Source organism: Anopheles ziemanni, chromosome 3 (assembly GCF_943734765.1).
Source record: "Anopheles ziemanni chromosome 3, idAnoZiCoDA_A2_x.2, whole genome shotgun sequence".
Taxonomy (NCBI): domain Eukaryota; kingdom Metazoa; phylum Arthropoda; class Insecta; order Diptera; family Culicidae; genus Anopheles; species Anopheles ziemanni.
The window spans coordinates 65168193-65186074 of record NC_080706.1 but is presented as its reverse complement, the minus strand read 5'-3'; the positions used below and the strand labels follow the sequence as shown (position 1 = coordinate 65186074).

General features: G+C 40.6%; 1 protein-coding gene across 1 annotated transcript in view; it reads right to left on the bottom strand.

Moving 5' to 3' along the window:
* LOC131289224 (small conductance calcium-activated potassium channel protein) overlaps positions 1-9505 on the bottom strand; it is a 112438-nt gene extending 102933 nt beyond the window's left edge. Inside the window, exons 1-2 of the mRNA XM_058318435.1 lie at positions 8588-9505; positions 4997-5095 (exon numbers count right to left, since the gene is read on the bottom strand). Of these exons, the coding sequence (XP_058174418.1) occupies positions 4997-5095; positions 8588-9505 (1017 nt within the window). The remainder of the gene's footprint in view (positions 1-4996; positions 5096-8587) is intronic.
* Positions 9506-17882: the final 8377 nt, after the last annotated feature.

Below are 17882 nucleotides of genomic sequence, written 5' to 3'. Positions count from 1 at the left end.
TTTTCCTCCCAGATGGAAGTGGCGTGCTGATTGGGCACATTTTACCATGAATATATGTATATTATATGTTGTGGGTGCGCTACAACGTCGCTGGGGAGGGGCACTGGGTTGACGAATTCAGGGTTGCAATAAACAAAAAAGGAAACATTGTTTAAACCATGATTACCCTTCGGTGTGTTGTTTCGGGTGTGAGTAGGGAAAATGTGTCATGTGGTTAGGGTTTTTTTTTACTTTGTACTGTTTGTTGTTGTTATTGCCTTTTGCCAACATGTATGAGTGGTGAAAACAATATAATCATAATGATAAAACTATTTTCTCGTTCAAAGAGTAATATCACAAGAATATATTGTACAAATAAATAAAATAGGTGTGTTATTTAACTAACTACAGAACTGAAGCTAGTAATAAAAGAAGTATAAAACCTTACATGGCATATATTGTATGGTAACATAATGTATTTGTTTAAATCTTTCCATAAATACTATATAATAACTTTCACTGATTCATTTCTAAATTTAGTTAATACACAAATGAGTCAAAGTATATTTCACTTGACAATTAAAATAACAAAGAAGGAAAATAACATAAAGGTAGAAATGATGTAGCGCTGGTCACACAAATCTTAATTATTTGTATTTATGATGAGAAAAAACCCGAAGGTGCAAATTATGCTGGTTTTCCTCAATAATATTTCAACAAACTCAATGAATATCATAAACAAATTAGCCCATAAATATCGTTACAGATAGAAATTACAAATGAAGTACCTTCATAAGCGGTCATGTCACGACAGAGCATTCAAATAATTTTAATTTTGTCAAAAAAGTTGATTTGAGGAAAATTGAATATAATTCTAAATACCCTTAACTAATTACACTCCAAACCAACCATTAGTTTGCGATGATTAGGTAATTCAATTGTTAGATGCGACTATTTTTATCATCTAAACAGTTTTCTACTCCATTCTACAATAATGTATTAGCTGGATGTGAGAAAACCTTCTGGTTTAGAGCCGATGGACAAAAATGGAAAATCAATGACAATCGCCGGTCAAGCTGTTCGTACGTTCAAGGTTGTGGAAAACAATGGCCAGTGAATCCTTGTGACCCGAGATTAGAATTAGTGCCACGAACTGATCGATTTCCAATATCGCTGGCCATTCTCTCCGGCCTTCCTTGATCCCCGGCTTCGAGTTGTCCTTGGTGCGGCTCCAGAAGCGAGTGACCAATGCACGGAAGGCAGGGATGGAGAAGAAAAAAACCGGACATTGACGATATTCCGAACGTACGAAGGACCATCAAAGTGGATAAGTAACGAACGACCGTTTGTGGTGGGTTTGAGCGTGCAAGGTAAACATCAGCAGGTTTATTCCGTGGTTTGTTGGGGTTGTGGTAATTCGAAGGACTCGTTGGTGGAACTTATGATTGAATTGTGGAAAACGTCGATACCCGTGTAGACACTCACCGCACGGAAATCGGTAAAGCACCACCAATGGGCAGACGCTGCCGTAGTGGAATGCTTATAACATCATTAATCATGCACAGGAAATGATTCCGAATGGAAATACCAACCGAAGGACGCTCATTTCAAACCCGAGTCCGGCGGTCTTCGGCGACACTGTGTTTGGAAATACACATAAATGCCACTTTTGGCTGCATTGTGTACGACCAAAATACAACACAATGGCCTTATTTGTGGAGTGTTTGATTTGGTGGTTAATCGAACAGCTATTAACACTATCCAAACGAAACGATTGTGCAGAAAGGATTCGTGATTGCTGTACAACAAAGGATAGCGAATGGGGTTTTACGTAGTCAAAAAGAAAATTTACATGGCAGTTATTTTCTAAGACTGGAAATTTTAATTGTATCATTAGATTCCAACTGTGTTTAAACTTATTATGTTCTTCCGTATGCAATTATTATGTTCTTCCTTGTTTGCTGAGAGATGATTTTCACGAACAGAATCTGGCTCAAAGAACTATTTAGGCATTCAGATTATTAAAAACTGTAACATATATCATGATTTTACAATAGATGAATCAGATGATATAATTTTAAAATGATCATTGACCAGAATTTGTTCAACAATTATAAAATTGGCAGCGTTTATAATGGAGAGTTCTATAAAATTTTCTGTTCTGATTATTTTAGAATTAAAAAAATAAAAGTTGATAAAAAAAATCAAAGTTTAAATAAATTCACATACTAAACCTATCATGTGCATACGAACCATGTTCACACCGCTCATGTATTGCTCAATCAATATGCAAAATTGAAAAAACCTGCAATACCACGACGTGGAGAAAGAATTCAAAAGAAATTGAATTACACACCTTATGAGAATATCTGGTTTTTGTCGCTTTCAAAATGATTCAGAAATCTTACTTTTCACACAGACATCCAACAAAATTCTTTTTGTTTCTTGAGGTCGGGCACGAATGCTCCAATCTAAAATTCATAAGATCCGTAACCACATACCGCTCCCGGGGTGGAAAGTTCTAAATCCCTTCGATCGTTGCCTTATTTATGAGCGCGGATTTAAAATGGACGCCCAGTCGCTCGTTGTCGCCTGCTTTCCCAATGTTTCTCCCGTCCCCCTCATCGTGTGAACTCCTTCCCGAAAGGATCTAGAAGTGGATTTTAATCCATGACTTAAACTTGTACGGCATGCTTTTTGTTACGATTTTGTATGTGTGAGTTTTTATTTTCTCTTCGCTACACCTTCATTACAATGCTCTTCCACCGATCCAGGTCTGCTATTGAATCCATCTATTAAGTAAGGCTGCCGAGAGGTGTGGTGATGCGCTCGGGATGGTTCTCGGGGCGAACAAAGGTAAGAAACGTTCGCCGGGAAATTAGTCACGATCGCAAAAGTTTGTCTTTTGCAATCTGCTTTCTGCCGTGTCTTAGAGCATGGTGGGGAAATTAAGTGTACAAGCAAGAGGTATCGCAAACAGTACGCTTCGATGCGCTACGAGTTTTTAATGCGCCAGGGAGCTAACCACCGGTACCATCAAAGTCGCGCTCCATCGATACAAGTACAATCAGGTCAGCGAATGGAATATAACGAGTTTTTTTTTATGCTTCGGCTTCTGCCTTCGACGTTGCACGTATCAGCTCGCTTCCGGAGGTCGCGAAGATGGTTGCAAATTGTGTCCGGAGATTAATTTTCAACTTTGTTTCGATTTCTTGCCATCACCGGCAGACGCCGGGCCGGGTGGATGTGGGTGGAAAGTTTTTAATCAAATCAACCGAGCGCATACCGAACGAGCTGTGACTGACATCGATGCGATGGTGGAAAGATGCTGCTCTTTGGTGCATGTCGGCTCGTGGTGACGACGAATAATTATAGTGCCGCACGAGAAATTGCATCCACCGATCGGTGATTAATGGGAAAGTCTTGGGAAAAATGATCTGTTTTTCGAAAGGAAAAATCTCAGAAACACCACAGTCGCGTATTCAACGATATGTTTACATTATAAATGAGTCTACAAAGGGACTTTCGGGTTTGGTTTTGGGCACGTACATGTGTTTGCTTCATTACTCTGATAAGAATAATAGATAAGACCAAAGAAATAGATATAATACAAACACAATTAATAAAGAATTTTCTTTTTTGTTATCGATTTGAATTGAATACTTCTTCACCCAAAGGTATGTTCCAGATGTTTTTAAAGTGAATTGCTTTCTTAATAATTATGTTTCATAGAAACATACTAACTGTGGAGTTCTTTTTGTGACATCGATTTCAATCGATTATTTTTCCTCCCAAAGGTTTTTTACACATATTTTTAAACTGAGTTGCTTTGTTAATAGCAACATGTAAATCAAATGTTGTTTGATATAACCATACCTAATGTTGAGTTTTATTGTTGTGTTATCGATTTTAATTAAATATTTCACAGTTACACAGTTTTGTAACACATGTTTTTGAATTGAAATCAATAATTATGTTTAATATAAACATGATGAATATGGGATTTCCTTGTTCTGTTACCGATTGAAATTGAATATTGCACCTTTCTACGGTTTGTTACTCATATTTTAAAACTGATATGCTCTGTAAACAAGAAAAATTTTAACATACAAGCTTTTACAAAACAACAGTCTTATATGTTCCTAACGTTACAAGGAAAAAAGATCATACAGAGAGTTGCAAATAAGCGGTTATCAGGCCGGGATTACTTTGAGGTACAAACACTAAACATAATACTAACACGCTAGCAGTTTTACTAATCGGCTTTATATAAAGCAGACAATTGTTGTTGTAGATTACTTGGCAAGGCAAGGCTATGGGGCAACACACGCATGCTTATTTGAATACCCCAATCTACGAATGTACAATGCTTTACATCTGGTGTGGTGTTAGGATGTGTATCTGCGTCGTTGTTTGTATACCGGTGCTGTGTGGGAAATGTGATTTGTATAGATTGCCTGAAAGGATATCGATTCATATATATATTTTTGGTTTTGGAGCTCCTCCAAAAGAAAAAAATCATCAAACGGCCAATTGTGACTACTTAAAGAAACGAGGAACGTTAAATGCTAATAAAAGTAAACGTTGCACTAGGAAATTGACGCTAGCTACGTACTACGTCAAATTTATACCATCACTCAAATCATTCTACTGATAACTGGCTAGCGATAGTGAGCGACTACTAGAGCGACCTTCGTAAAAAGGCCGAAACGATATATATATCTAGGTAAGAAACAAAACTGAATAAGAGGTGCCATGTGTACCGGTAAAATGCTGCACTAGCTACCATTAACAACGTGCCATTTGGTTCGTAACGGATTAAACTTGCTGCTACAGCTGCCTACGGAACGATCTCTAACGCAGATCATAACGATGCAAAAAACAGGGGGCCAAAGCGGCCAGAGGGTTTTGCGGGGGTGGCCTAGCCAGCTAGTACACGATACGGGTAACATTTGCAAAAAACGAGGGAAAGTACTGGAAAGCTATTTATTGAAAGAGAAATAGAAATCCACCGTACCGTTCTGGCGTAAGTCATCTCGCTCGTCGCCTCGGTGAAGGCACGCCTCAGGCGGGATCTCCGGCTCTGGGACAAAGTCTGCGGGCAGAGTAGCACGCCCTTTCGGGGGGAGGTTGCGAAGGTTACGAATGTTGTATTTGTTGGTTGTATTGATTTGGTTTACGAGGTTTGGTTTGTTTTTTTGTCGGCCATTGTTCCGTTATGCAAAAGCGCGATTAATGTTGAAACGTGTTTGTGTAATCGTAGTAATTGTATTTGTTTTTATTGTTTTCAGTATATAGTCACACACATACACACCAGTTCCCACGTGGGTGAGATCGTTTGAATTAGTTAAGTTTCGTTTGTAGGTAGAAAAGTGGTAGAAAAGCAACAACAGAGCGATACGTTAATCCAACGGTAGTTCAATAAACAATTTGTTTTGTTTTAGTTGATGTGTACACAAGTTCGCGAAACATTCACGCAACGCACAGTCACACCGAAAGTTTCACAGGAGTCGATTGGCGAAGCACAGGAAAGAAGATGGTTACGCGATGAAAAGGAGCGATGGATAATGGACGTAGAGAGAGAGAGAGAGAGAGAGAGAAAGAGAGAGAGAAGAATAAAAGAGAAAAAGAAAAGAAAGAGAGAAAGGAAACATTGGTGGGAAATTCCCTTTGGAGAAGTACAGATCGTACGAGTTCTAGGATGGATTTCGTACATCTAAAATACTACACATGGGATTTTCGTCTACAATGATTCAATTTTCGAGACGTTGCGCCATTGCATACACTAGCAAATTGCAGAAGCGTGTTGGTAAAATATATTTGTTATTTGTTAACCCTCATGCCTATAGGCACATTGCGAATTTTAAATAGCTTTTTATTCCAATTTCAGTAAAGTAAACTGTACAAAAATGTTTCTTGACTCAAGCTTAACTAAATTATAACGTTTTGTAAACAGCATTCAACTTCAAAAATATTTAACATCTTGCCATCCGCGCGCTACACAGTGGGACACGTGGAAACGTATTGTTTGGCAACAAAACAGTTTGTTTTGGTTGCAACGCGCTTTTATTGCAACGTTCATATTGTAATGATTTGTTTTGTTTAGGCAGTATATTACGTGAGCATAATATTAGGGGTTTGTTCTCTATTTCGTGAATGAGAAAAGTGACGAAAAAACTGCTGACAAAACGCTACATAAACAGCGTAAAAACTGCAACAGTGGAACGATATAAAAAAACGTGATTCGCTCCCACTAATAAGATGTTAAGAACTTATTATTCGTTTTTGTTTTTGGTATAATTTTTTCATGTTTCTGTTTTGTTCATTGTACAAAAAATATTTACGGCTTTGAATACATTAATTTTGAATAGCTGAAGCAGTTATAGATATATACAATTTGTATTTTAAAAGTAGCAAGATATACCCATCTATGGGCCTACAGGCAAAAGGGTTAACAAGAACAACATTTTATCTGCTTTACTTACCAGTGAAGTGAGAAACTAAAACACTTAGAAAAATAAACTATGAAGTACTTTACGCGGTCGAGTGCTATTTCTATATCCTCTATGAGACCTATTTCTAACGACTTTTGTTGTAAGAACCCTAGTCATTTTCAATCAAGTTCTATTAATGGTAAAAATGACCACAATGCCACATTAAACTCTTCTGGAATCTAAAGGCGCTTTCGCTCGAAACAGGAAATAAGCGTGCTCTATTTAGAAAAAAAAACAAAATCAAATGCATTATTAATGTGAGAACATTAGTTTTCTAAAATAGTCTCTAGTAAACTGCCTCACGCACGCCTTTCGAAATGTGTCTCTAATTTATTTGAAACAGAAAACACGCACGCGTTCGGAAACAATGAAACAATATACGAAAAAAAGCATAAAAAATAAATGTGTTGGAGCCGCTTGTGCCGACGATCACATGGTGCATTGTATCACACGAAAACGCGCAAATGCCCCATCCGGACACCACGCACGCGGCTCACAGTACGCCGTCTGTGCGCAAACGAAGCGAGCCATATGGTCGAAAAATCGGGGTGTTTTGATACTAGAAAAGCGGGTGCGTTTGATATTTTAATGTGATTTTTTTAGGTTTTTCTCTAAAACATTTCTTACGAAGCATCACTCGAAATGCACACACCTGTTCCTTTTCTCGCTTTCGAGCAACCAGCTAGTAGTGGTGGTAGTAGTAGTAGTAGTGGTAGTAGATAAAGATGATTGTAGTAACGGAAATTGAATTTTGATTTAGCATTTTTAAGTTGATGGGGAAGAAGAAAGAATGTGAGAAATGTTTGGAAAACAGAGAGCGTTGGTAGAGATAGTGAATTAAAACAAATTAAACATATTTAAAAAAATTTTTAAACTATGTTTTGAAGTGTGGCAAATTCTGAATATCATGAATAATTAATATTGAATGTCATATAAACTAGTCAAGCATGTAAATGGGTTGTAAACGATGTAATACGAATATGATATTTGTTATTTATTTAAACGCTTTCCTGTAAAGAATAAATCGCAAGATGAAAATTAAGATTGATAGGAAACTAATGATTTAGAGCCGTATCAACTTGAAACGGATCCCACACGCAAAAGAAGATTGAAATGTGTGCCGGTGGAATAAAAATCGCAAGATCCTTCCCTAAAGATTTTCCCTCGGCGGGCGTACGAAACCAACCGTGGAAAACAAATGAACGAGCCAATCAACTCTCGTCGGACAGTACGGGCGGAACGTAAAAAACAAATCGAACGCACAAAACCGTCCGTCACATGAAGTGATTTGGGATAACGAGCGAAAAACTCATGTCAACTAAATTAAAGGCGGCCGATGCTGAGTGGAGTGTAAAAGTAGCATCATCCTATCGATCGGCGACGCGGAATTTTCCTACCTCGATGGGGGTGCTGGGGGCGGAAAAACAAAAAGCAGCCGAGTCGAGAAACATCAATCATTATGCGACAGTGTGCGGGACGGGAGTGCGAATAACAATAGAATCGTTATCCACCGTGCGTGGTGTGTCCTTTCGACAGCAAATTGGCGTCCTTGAATTATGGTATGTCACTCAACGGTGTCGCCGCCTGTCGTCGCCCTCTTTCGGGGAGGGAATGTATTGAGACAGAGCCGGCGAAAGATCGCTGATGCTGATTATTTTATTTAAATTCTAACTAGTTCCCGCGCCGGCCGTCGAATAATTCAATTTCAATTAATGTTTTAATGTTGTCCGCACTGGGGGAAGGATCTTATTCGTTTGTCAACCAATGATAGATTTGTTTCACCGTTCGCAATTGGCACAAAGAGAGAGCCGTTATCGAAACGCAAACGTACTGAATGTGTGTGAGTGTTGGGAGGCGACTTCGAACGTGGTTCTATTTTTGTTCAAGAGGGTTGGTTTATTTTTAACGAAATCGAACACGTGTTAGCTCGTGTTTTTCCCTCTCGTGCCGTTAACGTTGCTGGTCAATGGCCGCAAATCGTTTCATCCCGCGCGTGACCACGTAACGCCCGTAACGCCTGGAGTTTACGGAAGCTTCCAGGAACTTTTCCGGACGACGGCGGCGAAGAAAATTGGAGAGCTTTCGGGCGCAAGTTGCATGCAAAGCGAGCTTACCTGCTTGAACTGCCGCATGCCGCCGTTGATGCGCATGGAGTCGGCCGCGATGCCAGCGATGCCGTCTCCGGGTTCGCGAAGCTGCCGCAGCGAGGAGCTCGGCATGGAGCAGGCATGCGCACACTGGCTGGCACAGCAGGACAGTGTGCTCGCCTCGGGCTGCGAGCTCTGGCGGATGATACGGGAGCCGGACGTCGGCGATGAGGTGATCAGGACGGGCGGAATCGCCGAGTGCTGCACGGTGAGCCGGCTGTGGAGCGCACTCCGGACGCTCTCCTTCGACACGGAGCGCGTCAGCTGCAGCGAGGACATCGGCGTAGTCGAGGCACGTCTATCACAGTTGCGACACGCGCGACATCTGTTGTACGGGATCAGCTGGTAGCCGCTGCCGCCGCCGGGACTGCCCGAGTTGGCCACCGCGATTCGGCCGCCATCGCTGTGACAGGAGGCGGAGACGGCGATGGCGGGCGCATCCAGCCGGCAGTGCAGCTCGATGTCCGGCACGGAACGGGCGTTCTGCTGGTCGTCCTCGCCCGTGGCGCTCTCCTCCGAGCCGCCCAACCCCGTTCCGGACAGCTGCGGGCTGGCCAGATAGGACGAGGTACGGTCCTGCCTCATCAGTGTCGGCTTGTTCGAGGTTAGCCCACCGACGGGGACCACCGCTATGCTGCTTGGGCCGGGCATGGCCGCCGACACGACGAGGCCACCGGCCGATCCAACACTGCCACCACCCGTCGGCCCGTTGAACGATGAGTGCGACACGATCTTCGGTCGGTTGATGGTCGAGATGATGCTCGAACCGGACGTGGTCGTTGTGCTGCTGCTGTTGTTGGCCGACATTACCAGCAGCGAGGCCGTCTCGTCGGAACTGCCGTAGCCGGAGTTTGTCGCCGGGTCGGTATCATTCTGCAGGGACATTTCTTCAACACTGTGTCTCTCTTACGCTCGTTCGTACGTTGACGAAAAACAAAACAACTGATCGTCTACTGGCACTAGGTTTCGTCGGTGCGTGGTGTGCGTACTTGGCAAACTGATCGTTGCCCTAGGTGTATAGAACTAGTTCGATGTCTACGTCGTGGTCCACTGGGTTGTAAGGGTTTGTGCCGCTGGTTTACTTAACAGGTAGGGTTGTTTCGGTAGTATGGTTCAACTACGAATTTTGGTCTGAAAAAGAAAAAGCAAACGATAGTGGGAAGGTTAGCTTTCTACATTTAATATTCCATTCGGACAAATCAGCCGAAGGATAAAGCTTACCACCCAGGATGGAATTTTCAAAAGAAATAAAAAAAGAAGTAAAACCAAATACCCACCCACCATCTGTTCATAGTTGATCTTTAGTTTCCGAGAAATTTGTTTGGGCAATGGTAGCTTTTGTTTTCGAAGCTCGAAGTTGTTTTAAAACAGTATACCTATTCATCTCAATTTTCAAATACGTTGAAACATGTTTTGACGAGATTATTTATCTATCCTCAATTCATTTCTAGTGTAACGAGGTAAAAAAATTGCTGCGAATTTGGCTGATTAGAGATTACTTCAGATTTTCGTGAAGGCTTTATCTCAATTTGTTATCAATTTTTTGAGATTGGAAAAAAATATCATCTGTATTATCATGTATTCAGGTTTCACTGAACAAATACGCTTTTATCATCTTTTAGCGTGAGATGCAATGATTCATTAATTATGCTCTGTTTATTTTGATCTACATACAATGTCATTGAGCGGGCTATTGTTTTTAACAGATTCACATCCAGCCTATATGCTGGGACATCACGTTACATTCATGTGGAGTAAATAACTAATAGAAGATGTAGTGAAATTCATTTGTTATTCTTAATAATAATTAATCATACAGAGGATCACAAATTATGTTTGCTGGATAAATGAGCACACAGTTCTAAAGAACTGAAGAAAACTTGGTCTATTTAATAAAACCAAGAGAGAAACAAGAACACTAGCTACAAAAGAAGATGCGAAAGATTTTGAAATGATAGGAATTGGTAATATGGATGTGGAAAATAAAAATGTAGATGTTGGCTTAAAACGACCCCAATAGGTCAATGCATTTCATCGAACGTGACTCTAAATTGTCGTAAGTCTACAGTGAAAATCGTTTGAGTTATTGAACCTTTCGTTTTAACAGATAACATTTGTTTCTAAAATTTGTAAGGAATCCTAACGATGTTAATAAGGCCTCTTTTCTTTAGAAAATAAATAAAATCAAAATTATCATGTAACGCTGAAGCTATAGGGTAGCCGTTAGTTAATCATACGACGTCTGATTTGTGATGGCTGCTTTCTCCCAAAGTACATAAATGAATGATGTGACTTTTTGAATGCCATTTTTAAGACACAACTGTCCAATCTTTCATCACATTTTTTCGATGCGTCGAGAAATCCCTTTCCAGTTCTATGTAACCCTTACGTTGTTAACCGAATAAAGTTTGTAATTGTTAGCAATAGGGTTCAGGGTACCCAACAATATCATCCTTTTTTGGCTTAACGACAATCTGGTACGTGGCGTTGACATTTCAGCACAGCTTAGAGCTACCATCAAGAACATGTAGGCACAAAATAAGAAGCTTGTTTAATAGAAAGCCTAGTAGCATTAGGCACAAAATAAGAAGCTTGTTTAATAGAAAGCCTAGTAGCATTAGAAACGTAAATCGTACGAAATATAATTTCTAATTTGATAGGCTTTCTTTTGGTGCATACGGTAGCGCGAGGAAACACCACGCCACAGGTGTGGGATCGAATCTCGAGTCTGGCACCCTCCGGTATTACGAACGGCTGACCACCGATCTATAATATACCGTCTTTCGGTCACACAAACTCTCTTCGGAGAGAGGCCTTGTCCCACTAGAGGATGTCGTGCCACATAAAAAAAAAAAACATCAGGTTTGTGACGAATTCTGACCAAAACCATCCAAAACCACTCTGATATAAGTTTCCATTCAAGCGAGGTTATGGAGCGATTGTTAAAGTATTGAAGTATTGCATAATGAGGAATGGATAAGCAACATTCATTTTTGGGAAACCTAACAAAATAATATAGAACTGTAAGTGGGACGAACATGTAATGGAAATACAAATTATTGATTATGGTCATATTCATATGAAAATAGATCCATAGCAGTGGTACAATATTTTTCTTTATGCTGCAATATATTGTAACATCGTCCACCATGAAGGTTCGCAGCTTATTTTATTTTAATACTTCCGAGAGTAGCAATTTTCGCCTTGCAATGATTTTGAGCTGAGGACCCAGTTCATTGGAGTTTATATATGCATGAGTTTCGTTTTGAAGCGCTAAGGGATTTTCACGCCAGAAAGCACTTTGCCCGAGGCCCACAATATGGTGGTGGCACCTGGACGGAGGAGGTCCGTTACAAAACTGGCCGTTGGTATAGTTTGAGTGAACCCGGAAAAAACTAACAAAACCAAAAAAAAAAAACCAAACACACATTGCGCATTGTTAGTCAAGCATAATTTATGGATAAGCGGGAGCTAGTTTCACTCCCCCCAGAGAGACTCTCTAGGGGAGTGGAAAATTGACGGAAAAAGGTGTGGGTTTAGGGTAAAAAATACAGTGAAAGGGTAAAATATGGTTTCGTTAGAACTACACGGGTTTTCCATTTGGGGCTGTTCTAAGTAATATTTTTTATCGGTTTGTTTCACTTTAAACAGTTGTTTATGAATAAAAAAGAGTTTTCGAAAGGTAAGAAAAAGTTACTTTAAGCTCTTTTGAGTTGCACCAGTTGTAGAACAAAATCCAAGTTGTTGATAATTCTCCGAATATGTTGGTTGTTTTTCATTATTATTGAATTTTCAAAGTATTGTTTTTGGTTATTGGCTTGTTTAAGACTATTTATTTAACAAGTTAATAAAATTTGAAAAAAGGTGTTAAAATCGTTGAAATTACAATATTTCTACACGACGGCCACTGAAACGTTGCTACATAATGTAGCTTAATAAACATAGCGACACGAAACCGCGGCTCGACACAAAAGATTTTCTGTTTGTCAGCATACACATTCGGCCAGTTCAAGACGAACACCCATTGTTGCTTTCACCAAGAACGACTTCTTTTGTGCAGAAAGGAAAGCTTAAATTACCGGCTTCACAGGAAAACGACACGAAAATTAGGGAGCTGTGTTGCCGACCGACATTAAAAAACCGAGACGAACAAAACAACGGTACCACTAAAACGTAAAAACGGCAACATAACATAAATAGTGACAAAACCACCGATCCTCCCTCCCCCAAAAGCCCCTCGCACCGTCGGAGAACTCAACATGACATGATTATGTGGGAAAGCTTCCCTCTCCTGTGTATCGATTTTTGGTGCCGCTTTACCAACGGTGGGTTGAACCTATCCCACCATGCGAGTTCTGGCAGTTGCCTCACTCCGTCTCGTGGGACACTAGTCCCCCTCACCTTTTCTGCATCCTTCCGCGGGTCCTTGCCACTGGCTTGATTAATTTTTTCCCCACGGGAATCCGGGCTGGAAAAACTTTCCAATTGTCTAATTGGGAGCACTATGCTGTCCGCCCCGGCCAACATTGGATCGAAGTAATTACGGCCATGAGGCGAACCGCTTTCCAACGACGCAGCACGACCCGACTCAACGGGTCGCAACGGGCTCGGTTTTTACTCGGAACGACGCCGCGGTCTAAACTCAATTAATAAACTCGCGTCCGCGGTTTTCCGTGCCGGGCAGCGTTTTGTGGCCCATTTCCGAACATGCTTCCGAAAAATGGGGAAAACTGGGAGTTAAATGAGCGGACCACTGTTGCTCCACAAAAGCGGGGTACCCTTTTATCGTTTCTGTCGTGGGAACTTCCGGTGCGAGTTGGTCAAAGAAAGGATCCCAAAACAGCACGTCACATTTTTTTTTCCTGCAAATTTCGTTACCAACGTTAACGAAGAAGGTAAAATTCTTTGCCCGGGTTAACACCGTGCCGAACCAGATGCGTTGTTGGGCAGAGTGCTTATTAAAACCTATCGCAATAATTTGAGCATGCCTGGATGAGGTTACGGTTGAAACACGTAGCCTTCTCTTCGCGATTCTTGTTAGATTCGAAACTTCGATCCGACAAAGCACAACGAACGCAAATGCCCTCCATGAATTCATCTGCCACCAGGCGTATGGAACGCGTTTGATGCGTGTTGGAATCGTGGTTGCGTACGCGGTTGATTTATCGCACATCAAACATCAAACGGACCGCCAATGGGTTCGATTAAGGGGTTGAACCTTTGCCGTCTTCTATGGGGATTCCGGTCTGGGGCGCCTCTTTTTGTGCCGCATTTCCACGTAGCGTGGCGTGCTTTGAACTGCGCAAGGTACGGAACAGTTCGATGGGAGGAAGTCGGAGCGGAAAACAGAAAACCAACACTCACCCCAGCGGCTGATGGTGGGGAAAGCGTTGCTGTCCCAAGCGAGAGGAGAATGTTTTTTTTTATTATCTTGCATATACAGGAAGATATCGAAAGAAACAAATTTTCCATCAATACCCTACTGCAGATGGTCGATTGACTCACCCGGAAGCGTTGGCTAGCGTCCATCGAGCGACGGAAAAGAGTGGAAATTCAATCGGTAACATCATCATCGAGATCATCATTATCACTAGCACTTTTGATGGCTCTCATTGATGTTTTTTAAGGACTTTTTATCGGGGGCTTTACTTTCCGTTTCAAGCAGGCACGGTTGCACTTAGACCGCTGACGACGAACGGAAGTCACAAAAGACCAAGAGAAACAGCATGTACCATAAAATCTATGACATGGTTCTTCTATTCGACAGTAGCAAACGATCGTGTTCTTTCTTTTCTTCTTCTTCTTCTTGGCGTAACGATTTTGTTGGTCATGCCTGCCTTCGTTAATAGCTTACAATACTTTTTACCCTATGTGGACCCTTGTGAGCCAGCAAAAGGCGTGCTTCCAGTATCCCAGAATGTGGAGAAAGCGGTTTGGCACGACGGTTACGATGGCTGACTGCAACATACACAAGAAAACCACCAGCAGAGATATCCTGGATAGAAGAATGAAAAGGCAATCAAGACAGTTGCGTGTTTGGATCAAGGATCTTAATAGATCTTCATCGAGAACGAACTGGTAAAAGAGCTAGGGTTGAAAGGAGTCCCGCAGCCTTTATGCCTTAGATGAACTGGAAACCAAAATTGCGAGGAAGTCGGATCAGCTCGAGTTTGCTCTTACACTTTCCGGCGCCTTTGGCGGAAGCAAAGGCCATAAACTGTCGAAGGTGCACACGGTGACGAATCTTGCACCAACCAATCATTACCAGTCAACGTACAGTTATACCTTGAAAAGAACCGAATCTCATGCACCTATATATTGATGCTTATCATCCAGTTCTTCCTCATCAATTCAGTTATCAATCAATCCCTGTGGGCCATGGTTCCAATGGTTAGTGATCATATGCCTCTATAGTGTTTGTGCTATCGGCGGAAAGCACGTCTAATGTGATCACCTTGCTGTTGTCTCGCCATACAAACTGGCATGTAACTGAGCGGGACGCAGACTCGTCAACCTCCTGACCATGACATTGGGAAGCGCCAATGGAATGAAACCTCCGATTACCTTAGATAACGACTCTACAGCACTGCGAACAACGTGGAGGATGTCACAGCAGCTAGAAAACATGTTCCGGATGAAGTGGGGTTGCCTACTACTTGGTGAGATTTAAAAAGAGAATCGCAGATGGAAGCTTACCAAGAAAAGCTGGCCCAACGGACGAATCGTCTCAGTAGTTCGAGCCTAGCACGGACAGGTGCCGGCAACAAACTGCAGTGCTCAATATCTACCCCTTTGATGCAATACATCGAAAGTTTGGATCTTTGAGAATTAGCTTTTGTTTGAATAGCAAAATGTTTTTAGGTGAATTGAATGAATTGCAAGAGAACTGAACGAACGTAAATTTCAACAATTTCTATAAGAAAGTGATATACAACTTTGATCCACATCACGCCGATATATTGCGGTTGACAAGAGCAATTATTTCACACAGATTTCGGAGACAACCGAATAAATAGTGTTCATACAAAACAAACGACATGAACTACAAGAGCATTCTAAATAATATAACAGATGTGGAGCAATAAGTTAGCTGTAGTAATAATGCACATTTACTTTTTTTAAATCTTTACCAAAATGCACAACAGTGTTAAAGAAACCTTATCTTTTACTTAAAGTTATAAATTTCATAAAAAGTGATATAATATTTAAAAAATTGAAGGTGTTAAGCACGATTGGCTGTTTGGGTCAAACCACACTAATAAGAACATATTTTCATCCATCCAATAAATTTTACGTTCTGGCCCGCAAACCTAATTTGGGGGGAAATGTGGCCAGCGAAGTCAAACGAGTTTGTTAAAGACAGATTGTCTTTAACAAGGCTCTAAGTGGAACGATGATTGTTGGAACCGCTGTAATGTCTCGGTCCAACGAAGCTGTCCGAACGGAAACGTCGCCGCGACTTCGATGTTTTTGTAAACGTATAAAAGGGATCGAAGGATGCGCCTTCGTCCTCTTGGTAAAACGTAAGCGAGAAAGCCAGACGATTTTTTTGGCTATTGTTGTTACAATAAAAACGATCTGTTCACAAAGGCAAGAAAAGCTGGATAACTTCTATTCTCGGTTCACGTAGAGCCCGTTAAAGACGATAGTCTTCAACAGAGTTTGACATCACTGATCTAGCGGATGAAAATAATGATGCACCAGCACGAGGATAGCAGTGACAATCCGGTAGTAAACAGTGATCACCAGGAAGCAAGTCGCATATGCAATCATACTACTTCAGTACGTTGTTTTAAACAATTTTAAATCAGTTCAAGTTTTCAGAACACCAAAGCTGTAAAAATTTAAACTAATACGTTTCAATAAATTACTGATAATGGTATGATGGTAAGCAAAATGTTTGCCTGAATTGAAATAAAAATTGTTATTTCAAATCGTTTTGTCTTGAAAATAAAATGTTCTTGCAGCTGTAGAATTGTAACTTAACATTGAACTATTGCTAAGTCTGCTCGCTCGTAGACATTATCAAACCACAATGGAACAATTTCTAACAATGGAACCGTGGTTTACAGAGGCTCGATTCAAATTTTTCTCCCTAACGTTCTATTTTAACGTCGTGATTATAATTAATTAATAAATTATGTACCAAACTATCTTTCATCATAAAAAAAATCAAAATTCCTTAGCCAAACAATCTCAATGTTATTTTCCAAAGAAAATTGGTTTTGGTTCTCGCACCAACTGTAGCTCAAAAAATATATCCCCGATTTTGTTCGGAGTTCATCAAACTGTGCACGAAGAGCGCTAGTTTATCGTTGTTGACCTTTGGCGTTGCTTGGTTCGTTGTGGGTGGTGAAAGATCTGAATAATAAATCGCTAAGACAAGAAATAATGTTTGTTGTTTCACGCAGATAGGGGTAAATTTGCTGATGAAAACTCACTGAGCTATAAACTGATCGCGCTTATGATTTAGTGAGACGGTGAAGTTGTTTGTCGATATTTGTGTGTGTTTGTTCAGGCACACCGTAACTACGGTCCAGATGATGGTAATTAAGGTATTTAAGGGTTTAGTTTCGTTACTAGTTGCTTTATAAGAACTGACAGTTATTCATGCGAAGAAACGTTGTTTCTGAAAAGAATAGATCCTTGTTTTATTACTTTAAGTTAATTTTACAAAACCAAGTATAAAATCCATTTAACACAAGTGTCTAAAGCTGCAGATAAATGACAGCAACTTTCATGCAAGAGAAACTTTCAGTCGTCTTCATTTCAGTGGACTGAAAGTTTCCGAACGCATCACGCGTTTACACGACTCACAACAAATTAACGTTAACTGTCAACCGACAATGATGAGTCGGTAAACAAATTATGTAGAGTTGTAAATGAGCTGTATTATTTCATCTCTAAAATTAATAATAATATTCATTTAGCGTTGTGAATCATGGAAGTGAACTTAAATCGCAGAAAACGACTTTGATTATTTCGGTTAACGATCATTTTAAATGGTTTTATACTGTTGACGCCTTCTAAATCTGTCAGTTGCACGAGCTGTCAAGAAACTTTCATTGCTGTGAAAGAAATTTACAGCCCGGCTACGTTAAGTGAATTTTTAGTTGCGCAACTCAAATTGTTTGTTTATTTCGCGTTTAGACGTGCTAAGTTGGGTTTCACATGAGTGAAATGAGTGTTTGACAGTTGCTGTTAAGTGAAAGTTGCAATCATTTAAAACGCCTTTAAAACAGTTTTAAAAGGAAAAAGATTT